At 48.2% G+C, this 12,080-nt stretch overlaps 1 protein-coding gene across 3 annotated transcripts in view; it reads left to right on the top strand.

The window, feature by feature from the left end:
* The window catches only part of LPCAT1 (lysophosphatidylcholine acyltransferase 1), a 47,544-nt gene that overhangs the window by 26,951 nt on the left and 8,513 nt on the right, over positions 1-12,080 (top strand). For all 3 annotated transcript variants that reach the window (XM_066243344.1, XM_066243335.1, XM_066243352.1), the window contains 7 exons: positions 485-699; positions 3,421-3,533; positions 4,820-4,880; positions 5,206-5,264; positions 7,325-7,359; positions 8,506-8,560; positions 10,271-10,353. In XM_066243344.1, coding sequence (XP_066099441.1) covers positions 485-699; positions 3,421-3,533; positions 4,820-4,880; positions 5,206-5,264; positions 7,325-7,359; positions 8,506-8,560; positions 10,271-10,353 — 621 coding nt within the window. The remainder of the gene's footprint in view (positions 1-484; positions 700-3,420; positions 3,534-4,819; positions 4,881-5,205; positions 5,265-7,324; positions 7,360-8,505; positions 8,561-10,270; positions 10,354-12,080) is intronic.

The following is a 12,080-nucleotide window of genomic DNA, read 5'->3' as shown; positions in this document are numbered from 1 at the left end:
TCCTAATTCGGCTCTGAGTTTCACTCTATATTTTAATGTGTATTATAGGTGTTTTGCTGTTTTATCATTTAAAATGTATATACTTAGAATGCTAGTAAATCTCTTTCCAAAGTTTAGGGTGTCGGTGTGTTAATTTTGTCCCCTGTTTGCTGTTCTGTTGTATTCCATAGCCATGTGTTGTCTTAAAGCTGCTGAGTGATGTAGCAGAGCTGGCCCTGCATTTTGTTGAATAAATGAGTGAAAAACACATCCCACTGCACATTTAAATAGAGAGAACAGCACTTTCCCCCTCCCCCCTTTTGAGATGTTTCAATAACAATTGTTGCAAGTCTGAGCTGGCCCTGGATGACTGAGTGGGGTTGGCACTGAGATGCCAGCACTGGTCTCCGAGTGACTGGCTCCATGTGACTGGCATGTACCTAATGAGATGGGCGGGTCTGGGACCCACCAGTTAGCCTCATTTGACTTGCACATTCTCTCACAGGGTCGTGGACTTTCTGCTCAAGGCCATCATGCGTACCATGTGGTTCATCGGCGGCTTCCACCAGATCACTGTGAAGGGGCGGCAGGCCCTGCCCACCGAGGCAGCCATCCTCACCCTGGCACCACACTCTTCCTACTTTGATGCTATCCCCGTCACCATGACCATGTCCTCCATCGTGATGAAGGCCGAAAGCAGAGACATCCCGATCTGGGGAAGTGAGTGAGACTCCCTCCACTAGATGGTGCTGGTCACTTCCACATGAAATAGGCTATGGGTCTTGCGTCCTTGTTTTTCTCCTTTGTTGTGATTTCCTCTGTAATAGTAATTGTGGTTTTTATTTTTCATTAGCACCCTAGTGCCCTCACATATTATAATGTGTTGAAGTACTTCTTCAAGTTCTAGCAGAGGATTCTAGAAGTCTGAGAACAACTCAGTAGCTCTGACTCGGTGCACTAGTTGCTGTACCATAAACCCAGGCACATGAGTGTCCTTAGACTTCGTGACAGATTGCTGAAACTGGTGTCTTAAAACAACAGAAATGTGTGCTGTCATTCTGGAGCCAGAAGGCTGTCATCAAGGTGTCTCTGGGCTGAGCTCCCTGTGGGACTCCAGGAAGGAAGGGTTCTTCCTGCCTGTGCCAGCTCCTGGTGCTCCAGGGTGTCCCTGGACTTGTGGCTGTGTCACTCCAACCTCTTTATCAACCCATGGCCTCTTCCTGTGTCTGTGTCTCTTTGTCTCATAAAGGCCCTTGTCATTGGATAATCCAGGGTGATCTCACCTCAAGATTCTACCTAATTATATCTGCAAAGACCCCCCCTTTTTTTAAAATGTCACAATCATAGGTTCTGGGGATTAGGATGTGGACAGATCTTTCTAGGGTCACCACTGAACACACTCAGTATAAGGAATCCTGGGCACTCTACATGGTCCCCCGGGTACTCTATGTGGGCCCCTCACTTCACAAATTAAAATACCCACCATGCCCAGCCTGGCCCAGCCCAGCCGGGCACGATCCATGGTAGCCCTTGGAGCACTGGCCAGCCTGTGCCCGGCTCTCATCCCCGTGTTCTCCTCTCCAGCTGCTCTGCCGCAGCCCTGCCAGTGCTCTCTCCTCCTCACCTGCCAGCCTTTCTGCTTTTTAAACTGCACATGGGTTCTGGAGCAGGCTGGTCTAGGCAGAGGTGGGTGATGCTCTGCCTCACAGCAAGGGCTGCGGAATCAAAGGGGCATCCACTGGCCCTGGGACCCGGCTTCCTCTCTGAAGGTGCCATGTGGCACCTAACAACATTAGTGTTTATTTGACAGTTATATTAGAAAATGTTGTATAAATTTGATTTTGTCTTTCTGATAAGAGGAACCGTTTGAGAGAGGGTCCGATACATTATTGCTGTTGGCAAAATAGGTGCTACCAATATTGACTTGATTGAATGTGGGTTGGGCGGCATCTGTCCAGGCTGCTGTCACAAAGTGGTACAACAGGGCAGCTTTTAAACAACAGACACTCATTTCTCACAGTTCTGGAGGCTGGACATTCGAGTTCAGGGTGCTGGCACGGTCTGGTCTGGGACCCTCTTGTGGGTTGCAGAAAGCAATTTCACCATTCCTCAATTTCTTTCTTATTTTCATTTTAGCAGAGTCAGGAATAATTGGCAGGAAAGGAAGAAATAGTTCATAAATGGTGAAAAAGCAAAATGTTCAAGACATAGGAAAAAGAGCACCACTAAGAGCCATGTGTCTTAGATGTCATGAGCCCCATGGGCCCAACTAGAGAGAATTTTATTTCTTTTTTTAAAGTAAGTTTTCTCATTGTTCTTTGGAAGATCTCTAAAGTCATAGGATATTATTCCCTACAAGTAATGAAAGCACTCAGGAGAAGAGCCTGAAGCTAATCCTGGGTCCAGCAAGGACTCTGGGGCAGAGCTGGGTGTGACGAGGCCTCACTCACCCCAGAGGGTTGCCGGCTGCCTTGGCCTCCAGCTCAACCTCATCTCTCGAGCATGGGAGCTCTCCCTGAGGATAGTTGTACTCTAAAGCCAGTTCAGAGTTTTCTAAGATGTATCTTCCCATCTTTAAAGTTTCTCGCAAAAGGGTCATGTCAGCTTTGGTCGAGGGAGCCCTGACCTACAGGTCGGGCTCTGTGAGTTTCCCAGGGCTGCCATGACAAAGCACCACACACTGGAGGTTTAAAAACCACAAGTTTATTCTCTCCCAGTTCTGGGGTCCAGAAGCCTAACATCAAGGTGTTGGCAGAGCTGACTCTCAGGGAGACCCTCTCTCAGGGCTCTCTCTAGCTTCTGGTGGCTCCAGCAGTCCCTGCGGCCCCTGGCTGTGGCCACATCACTCCCATTTTTGCTTCTGTTATCCCATGGTGTTCTCTCCCTCTGTGTCTGTTCTGCCTTCTTATAAAAACCCCAGTGACTGATCATGGCCCGCTTCAATCCAGACTACCTCCCCTTACCTTGAGTGCTCCTGCCAAAACCTTTCTAAATAAGGTCACAATCACAGGTGTCTGGGGTTAGGACACCAACCCTTTTTTTTTTTTTTTTTTTTTTTTTTTGAGGCACACAGTTCAGCCCACAACAGGAACCATGTGCCCTGGGCTCTTTGCCTCTGAGCCAGTCACCCCCATACCCTCCCCTGTTTGTTCTGGGACAGAGGCTCTCTGCTACCTGGCAGGCCAGCCTTGTTCCATCCTTCCCTGACTGACCTCCTGTGGATACTCGGTGTCCTTACTTTGGGCCTTGCATGCTGTTAGGCTCCATGCTGTTGTCTAATTCTGTGAAAGTTTGGTGTTTTCCCCACCCCCTTATGGTAGGGAATTCCCACCCGCCCCAGGGTGCAGCCCTGGGGACATCTGGGGTCTCGCCTCTCAGCCAGTCCTGCTGGATGGAGTGGAAGCAGAGCACCCCCATACAATGCCTCACCTTCTCTTTCAGCTCTGATCAAGTACATCCGACCAGTCTTTGTGTCCCGGTCGGACCAGGACTCCCGCAGGAGGACTGTGGAGGAGATCAAGAGACGGGCGCAGTCGAATGGCAAGTGGCCACAGGTAATGCAGCCCTGCTTGCATTTCAGTGGATTTATTCCAAAAGAGATGAACTTAAACATTGGTGGGCTGGGGGCTGGGAGTGAACAAAAGGCCAGAACTTGCCTTCCATGGTGGCTGGGCATGTTTTGTTCCCTTTTATTTTTGATGAGTATGCAAGTCCAAGAATCTGCTAAATGTTGGGTACTTTTGGTTCTGGAATTTTAAAATGAAAAGAAACAAGAAGGAACCATTCAGACCTACATCTCAAGTTCCCCCATCATCCTTGCTGACAAAAAATCTTTTGTAAGTTTTGAGTTGGAAAGAGCTTCTAACCTGTCTGCTGGGGTCAGCACAATCTCAGGTCTGAATAACGCATTCGTCTATAAAGTGTTCACTGCTTCTGACCCTCCTGGGCTAAGCCGCCTGTCATGTGTCTGGTTCCTGACCCAGGCCGTGAGGCATTGACCATGGCTGGTGTTAGCTGTGGCTGTATTTGACCCATTCTGTATTTTTCATCTTTTCAGCTGAGCTGATACTGAGAAGCTGGAAATCCCACTGAACTCTGGGTTCTGGCTGCTCAGGAAACACTGGGGTCTGCATCTTGGCATCTGTGCCTGTGGGCAGACATTAGGAGTAGTTCCTGGGCCGCCACCTTGACGAGCACAGGCCGTTCCCGCTCCTCCCTCAGCCTACCTCGCTGACCTTCAGGCATGCTGGGGTTGGGCCCATGCTGGCTCAGGGCTACCTGGAAACAGTCTTCCCTTCAGGAGCCAGAATTGACCCCCATGGCTGCATTTTTCAGCAGTGGGAAAGTTCACAGTATATTGCTGGAAGTCAGTACAAATCAGTGATTGGAAGTCCAGTGAGGAAGATGTTGCTTAACTGCAGATTCTCTTGGTGTTTCCACTTGCTGGACCAGCACCCTCTCCTCCCAGGGCCATCTGAGTCCCCAGTCCTTTAGCTGAGGGCTCTCGTCTGTGCGCCCACGTCCTGCCCCACTAACTGTCCACTCTGTGCAGTGTGTCTGGTCCTCATGGCAGCTGGGAGGCAGGGACCAAGTGAGCCATCTGCGAGTCCCTGGTCTAAGGAGGTGCATGCTGTTATCTATTTGCATTGCTTCCAGATTTTAATAAATTATGTAGTTAGGAAATCAGCCTAAGCTTCCATAATGCATTTCAACTTGTTCAACTGAAAATGATTAAAGTATCTAAATTATGTCCGCAGTAGAGAAATAGGTTGTGAAAATTGGCACTTGTGAACTCTAAATTATGTCCCTTTATTGCTGAACTCTTTTTTTTTCTTTCAAGATAATGATTTTTCCAGAGGGAACTTGTACCAACAGGACCTGCCTAATTACCTTCAAACCTGGTATGTGGTTTTCTTAATTATTTTTTTCTTCTCAAAAAAGTGGAGAGACACTTGCTCCACCATGCCTCCCAGATGTCCCACCAAAGTGCAGCTCAGCCTGGGCACGCTCTCATCTGCTTCCTGCCAGCAGGGCTTTGACCCTGTAGTTCTCTGAATATTTTTCGCCAGCACAGATATGGAGGGAACCTTCCAGGCACAGGACTGCTGCTGACCAGGAAGGCCTGGCAGGATGTCCCATTTTACTTGGAGGCCACCGGGAGACGTGCAAGTGCAGGACCTGCTGCATGGCAGTGAGATGGCATTCCTTTGTCCCTTTTTTCTGCAGGTGCCTTCATCCCTGGGGTCCCTGTCCAGCCTGTGGTTCTGCGGTACCCTAATAAACTGGTGAGTGTGCTCTGGGGGTTTGTGTTACAGTGAATGCTGGGAGGGAGAACTGTGAGGTATTTGAATGTACCAGGTGTCTAATCAACCCCAGTATTCCAGAATATTCCCCAGTATTCACATACAGAGTCCTGCCTCATGGGTCAGGAAGTGGTGGTCCTCCTCTCGCGTGATCAGTCCTGACATTTTCATGTGAAACATCCCCCCACCCAATGTCCTCAGCAGCTCTCACTGCCCAGTTCCAGGAAATTTTTAAATTTAGAACATTTAAGCTCTGAAAGGCTGGAGGCAGTGGGACACAAAAGAGTTAGGGGACTGTGTGGTTCGTGTGCCTTTATCTTGCCTCTGTTGGCTGCAGAGGTTTTGTTTGTTCTGAGAGAACAAAATAAAAGGGGGTATTTTGGGCTCAGAGCTCTTGGTCTTGACAGAGCCCCAGCTCGGGCAGAGCCTGGACAAGGCCTCAGAGCAGGTTCCAGCCGGGGCCCACTGGCCTCCGTGTCCACACCTGCGAAGCAGCCGTGGCTCTCCCTTCCTCCCAGGTGTGGGCACACTTTCCCTGCTGGCTGTATCTCCCTGTGCTGTAACCCTGTCCAGGTGGGCGTCCTCACGCCTTGATGGGCTGCAGGGCTCTGGCAGCCAGGAGGTCCACACGCCCTCATGCCCTAGGCCCTGCCTGGGTACTGGACGCACTGGAGTGGTTCTCCACGGAGGGTACGCGAGGTGAATCTCATAACACAGAGCTCTCTCAACCGCAGTCACAGTGTGTCTTTATGGCAGCAAAGGGAGAAACGGTCAGGACACGGCAGGTTCTGGAATACCTGGGACAGACGATGGTGGCAGAGTTGCATGTGAAATCTGTGGGCACCGGGGCTTCTGCTGCTCTCCCCCACTTCCATGCCAGGCCCGTAACATCTGAGGTTTGCACACTGGACCCTGTCCCTGCAGATGTAGACAGGGGCAGTGGAGGCTTTCTGAGTGGCCAGTAAATAAATGTCAGTCAGAACCAGTTGCCACACAAACTGACATAAAATTATTCTCATGGCACCGCTGAAACTGAAAAGATGCCTTTGTTCGCCAGTCTCTGTGAGAATAAGAGAATCTGTCATCGGTGTGTAGAATTCTAGATTTTCCATTTTTAAAGTTCATGAATGTATTTTAAGCAAGGTTTCCTGTTTGGTTCTAGAATTATTCAGCTCAGGTGTCAGAGAAGCAGAGCATCTGCTTTGCCCTGTGTTGTGGGCCTGGGTCACATGTTCACTGTGTGGCCACAGGAAGAGCCGCACTGCTGGCAGGATTAGCACAGATCTGTGCAGAGGGGCCCTATGGGTGACAGGGAGCCCCAGGCTCTGGGTTTTCAGAGCCTTGAGAAGGGGTGCAGGACTGTTAGGACTGAAGAAGGAAAAAGTCCACACGGCTGATGTCACCAGTGTCAGGGTAGAAACAGGCACATGTTGTCTAATGTCCCCACCTAGGTGGCTGGTGTGGCTGCTGAGGCTGAGGATGGAGAGGGTCTGAAATGCCCCCATGGGGCCCTGGGCTTGCACGGGGTTGTGGGAAACATCACTGTGCAGTGGCTTGTTCTCCCCCTTCCCAAGCCTGGAGCTAACCCGGTGGAGTGGGGTACAGGTGGGTGTGGCATTGGAAGTCATCTGGGTGATGGTGATGGGCAGGCATGTGTTGCAGGCGCTGTTCACAGGCCTGCATGAGCAAGTCTGGGGGAACTAAGTGGCTCCTTATTGTAGGTTGAGGTGCCAGGGCTACCTTAAGAGGGGAAAGGGCAGGGAAAGGGAACTGGGGTGACCTTGGAGCCTTGGGAAGAGAGATGAGTGTATCTGGCGGGGAGGTGTGAGGACCCAGAGGCTATGAGCACCCACCTCTCCTCTGCCCCAGAGTGGGCTTGGGAGGATGAGGGGATCAGCATCTCTGGGGTCAGAGGAAGGCTGGGATGAGGGCAGGGATTAAGATGGGCATGCCTGCAGAGGGGCAGCCCACGTGACATCCACAGGAGTTTCTGGTGCCTGACTCCCAGTCATGCCTTATCCACTCATTTTTTTGTCCCCCAGGACACCATCACATGGACGTGGCAAGGCCCCGGAGCGTAAGTCTGACATTGTGTTGTCTTGTTTGTCCTGTCCTCTCAAGAAAGTGCCCCAGTTACTTTAGCAAATGTGAAACTTGAACACGTGACCTGCTGCCATTTGACAGCAGTTCGGTTTGGCCCCTTGTGAAAATTAAACGTAAAAAATGGACTTCTTCACACCCTGCGTTCCAGGACTTACTTTTCTTCAGCCCCATTGGAAAGATAATTGTGAGAACTTCTCTGCCCATCCTGCATCTCTCAGCTCAGTGATCACCACCCTGGAAAAGACAACAGACCTCCAGGGGACGGCTCTCCTCTTGCTCAGCTATTTTGTGGGGTGGAAGGCACAGGGGTTCTAGGCATGTTGAGCAGGAGTTTGGAAATGGACAGGTAGATGCAGAGGCCAGGCAAGAGTCCTCCCAGGGCCCCTAGACCTTGTCAAGGGGTTTGGAATGAGGTGCAGAGGAGGTGCTGTGAGGGGTGGCAGGTTTGAGTGGTGTTCTTTGCATTTCTGGGGCTGGAGTGTGGAGGGTGAGTGGTAAGAAGCAGGGTGGAAGCTGGGAGAAAGGCTGAGAAGGGGCTCCTTTGGGGTCCTGGTGACCTGGGGTTGGGCTGTCAGTGTTGAGGCCGAAGTGGGGTGTGTAAAAGAGTTAAGAGGGGGACTGTGTATCAAGTGGGTGGTGAGTGAAGACCCAGGGACAGGATTCTGAAAGGCTCCCTATTTCCAACTCCTGCATATAAAAGGGCGGTAATGCTGGTTCTAAGATCAGGAACTCTGGGAGCCAGGCTTGGGATGGCATAACTTAAGACCTGTCCAGTCTGTGCTGCCAGGGGATAATTAGGGTGAGGACAGGTGGATGAGGTTTCCTGAGCTGAAAGACAAACTTGGGAAATAGGGGCTTGCAGGACAAACTAAAGCTGCAGATATGAGCGTATTTAATAAGAACTGTGAAAACCACTATTTAATAAAAGTAGCCTGTCTCACTGCTGTGTTTCAAGGTTGGATTTAAGCTGAGCAGACAGAGCTCAGCATCCATCTCCTATAAAGGAGCATTAACTGCCCAGTACTGCCCTCTGCAGGGCAAGGGATCTGGAGATTTTGCTCCAGAATTGGAAGTAATTTAACTAAATGGAATCTTTTAACCAATGCTATTTGCTTTTAAGGTTGGAAATTTTGTGGCTCACCCTGTGTCAGTTTCACAATCAAGTTGAAATTGAGGTTTGTATGGATACTGTTAACAATTATACGTTGGGGTTATAGATACATTGTATCAAGGTCTTTTATAGATATATTAGTGTCTATATAAAGATAATGTTATATACAATGTTATGTTTTCTACATAGATACAATGCTAAATAGGTGTCTGTATAGATAGAGTGTAATATAATGTTATTTTAGGATCTGTATAGATACAATGTTATATCATCTCTCTTTGAACTCTTTTCATTTCTCATAGGTCCCTATAGCTTCTTCCCAGTAGATTAGTATCACTTTTTGTCTCTTGGATGATTTAAAATCTATTCGGATACAATTTTTTAAATCAGTAAGGAACCTACACCTGTCATTCTTTTATTATGGTAAGCACAGTTTGAGGGCATATAAAATTAACATATATGCAATGAATGATTATTTTAGCTTTTATTTTTATCTGATACTAATACTGATGAGTTTGACATATTGTCATTCTCTCTTTGATGCTTGGTCAGATCGCATATCCTGCCTTCCAGTTTGCATCCCGTTGAATGTCTCAGACAAAGTCCCAATACCCATCCTCTCAGTTAAATTAAATACAGTTATATTTGTTTAGCTTGTAAGTTTTATCTGAGTGGATGAGGAATAGAGTTCATTTTCTTAAAAAGGGAATTAATAGGCCACTCCTGCACCTGAAAATTAAAGATGAGTCATATGCAACTTAAGTATTTTGTGAAACAATTTACTACCTCCTGATAAATTTTGCAGAGAAAACTGACTACAAATGAGCTGGCTTTTCACCAAGGTTTTCACTTCAGTAGACTGTAAGCTACTTAATGCTGAGGACTGAGCTGAAAGGGCCTTGGCCCAAGGTCAAGGGTAGCAGGCCCACTGCTTAGGACATTTTATATGGCTCACCTCCTGGTAACCAGGAGCACAATGGAGTCAGGCTCTGAGGAAGAAGATCCAGGGCTGCCCTGGACCTCCTGGTAGAAACAGCTCTCTGTTAGACCTGGCTTCTAATTGTGAGCATTGGAAAGAAGCTGTGTGGCTTGTGAAATCCATCTAAACGTATTTCCTGGTATTACTCCTTGAAGACACCAATGTTAGTGTGAGAAACTGTTGCAATTTATGTGGGTCCTTTCAATGTAACTCTAAGCAAAACGTTAGTGTTATATGATGAGAATTGATAGGATTTCAGGATGTTTCTGGATTCTTAAGTATTAGTGTCAAAGAAAAAGGGCTCAGTGGTGGTGGTTGGCCTTTTATCCATGATAGGACTTATATAAAATGCTGTATAAGTGTTGCTCATTCAAAGACACATGTTCATGAGACAACTTATCTTCAAAATGCAGTGGATATCAAAAAGCTAATAATTATCTTTTACATAGAAATAGTTCATTGTATTATCCCTAACACAAACAGGCCTCTAGAAATGAAAGCATACATGTAATTCTTTTGTATCTAAAGATTAAGCCCCTGTGTGCAATTATAAATACAGTACACTGGCCACTGCTTCAGTGTCAGGGGAGTGGGCATGCCTAGTGAGGAATGGTAAGTTGTGAGTTTTCACACACACATTTATGTGCACATGTGACAACTTCGAAGATGATTCTAATGGGACTTGCATTGGCAGATCTTAATTTTGCCAGACTTGCAGTTGTCACTCATGGTGGCATTGGCAGAGTGGGTGTCCTGTGATAGCGTGGCAGTAAGGCAGCTTGTCTGTGTGCTCAGTTCCTTCCAGTGTACAGTCCCTCGGAGGAGGAGAAGAAGGACCCTGCCCTGTACGCCAACAATGTGCGGCGCATCATGGCTGAGTGAGTGCCCTTCTTCCTCCTCCCGGGCCCCCTGAGCCCCTGACCCCCTTGACTTCCCTGAGTATTCAGTACTCTTGTTCACCTGCTCTTTTCCTCCTCGGCATTGCTAAACACAAGAAAGCCAACAGCATTAGGAAGATGGGTTCTTACAAAAGCTCGTGAACAAGCATGGGCTGCCTGTTGTGCATACATTTACATCTCCTCTGTCAGATAGCTTTTCTTCTGTTCAGCATTTGGAAGATGCTTAATCATCACTTAATTTCACAAATATCAAGTGTGCTCATTGCTGTCAGTCAGTCACTCCAGTGGTGACCCAGAGCAGAGTGAGGGTGCTGGCCTGTGCAGACTTCAGGGGCTGGACTGGAGCATCCTTGAAGCTTCACCGTGCATCTGCCCATACAGTGTTTATTAATGTTCTTGCCCCATCTTACCAAGTTCAGCATGCTGATTGCACACCTAACCTTGTACAGTAACTCATCCCACTTGTATGGCACCCAGGCTGCCGTCAGGAATGTGCTCACCTGTTTCCTGGCGTGTCCCAGGTATAGTAATGTCAGCTCATACTCTTCCCCCTCTAACTGCCTGTGTCCCTCCTGTCCTGTCCTTCCCCCTCTCCTCCTTGCTCCTCCTTCAGGGCAGCAGGGGCTGCCTCTGACTCTGACCGCCTTGTGCCTGGAGGGGGCCCAGCAGCTCAGTGGCTCTGTGAGCCACTTGTGGGGGGTCCAGCTGCTGCGCACAGGGTGTCCGCAGTTGCTATTGCTGACCTGTGTGATTTAGACTTCTTAAATAAAACATCTCGGTATACACATTGCACCCCCACTTTAATGTATTCTGAGACTTTATTGGGAAAAAATATGCATGTCACCTCAACATACATGAATTAAACTCAACCAAGTATTTGGCCTTCCTCCACAGGCTCCCCAGAAAATTGGGCGCTAGGGACAGAGTGCAGCGGAACAGTACCCCCTCTCACCTTGGGCACCCACCCTCTGAAACTCCATTTCCCTCTCCCTCTCTCTGAACCGCACACCAACCACCAGGATGTGCTTGACCTTTAACTTTTGAGAAGTCAGGTCGCTCTGTGACACCCTATTCAACCTCATGATTAAAAAAAAAAAGACGTATTTGTGGAATTGCAGGCTCAACGGGTTAGGTATAAATATTCTTAGTACACATTGAAACAAACTAACTTGACATTTTCTAAAACTATGTATCCTCAAGAAATTGGCCATATTAATGAGAGGAATTGTGATATGTGCAATGGGAAAGGACAGAGAACCCCCTTGTCTCAGCAGCTGCAGGAGAATTTCAGTAGGTTGTTGCCTCCCTCGTCTTTAGTCTCACCTTCTAATGCACCTGAGAGGGGCCAGGATCCCAAGGGCTCTCCCAGCAGCCCCTGAGCTGGCCTCGTTCCGCCTTCTTGTGGAATAGTCCAAGACACTGCCGATACGATTCTGGCTTTTGTCTCCAAAGGATCATACTACTGTGTTTGTCAAGGAGAATGTCAGAGCTACTGTTTCCTTCTCACATGATTACACACTGTATTTTCATGGCAACAGGAACTTTTATCCAGATGATGGAAAGCCCAATCAGTTAATGAGGGTGGGGGCTGTTTAGTTTTTCATACTGGATAAATTTCCTACCTCGAATGTTTTCTTTAATAGTCAGGAAAATTTATTTGTCATGGTCTCTAACACAGTTCTGAGAATGGCTGAGTTCTGTCTCCC

This window comes from Saccopteryx bilineata, chromosome 1, assembly GCF_036850765.1.
Source record: "Saccopteryx bilineata isolate mSacBil1 chromosome 1, mSacBil1_pri_phased_curated, whole genome shotgun sequence".
In the NCBI taxonomy this organism is placed as follows: domain Eukaryota; kingdom Metazoa; phylum Chordata; class Mammalia; order Chiroptera; family Emballonuridae; genus Saccopteryx; species Saccopteryx bilineata.
Note: the sequence above shows the minus strand (reverse complement) of the source record. Positions and strands in the feature narration are given on the sequence as shown.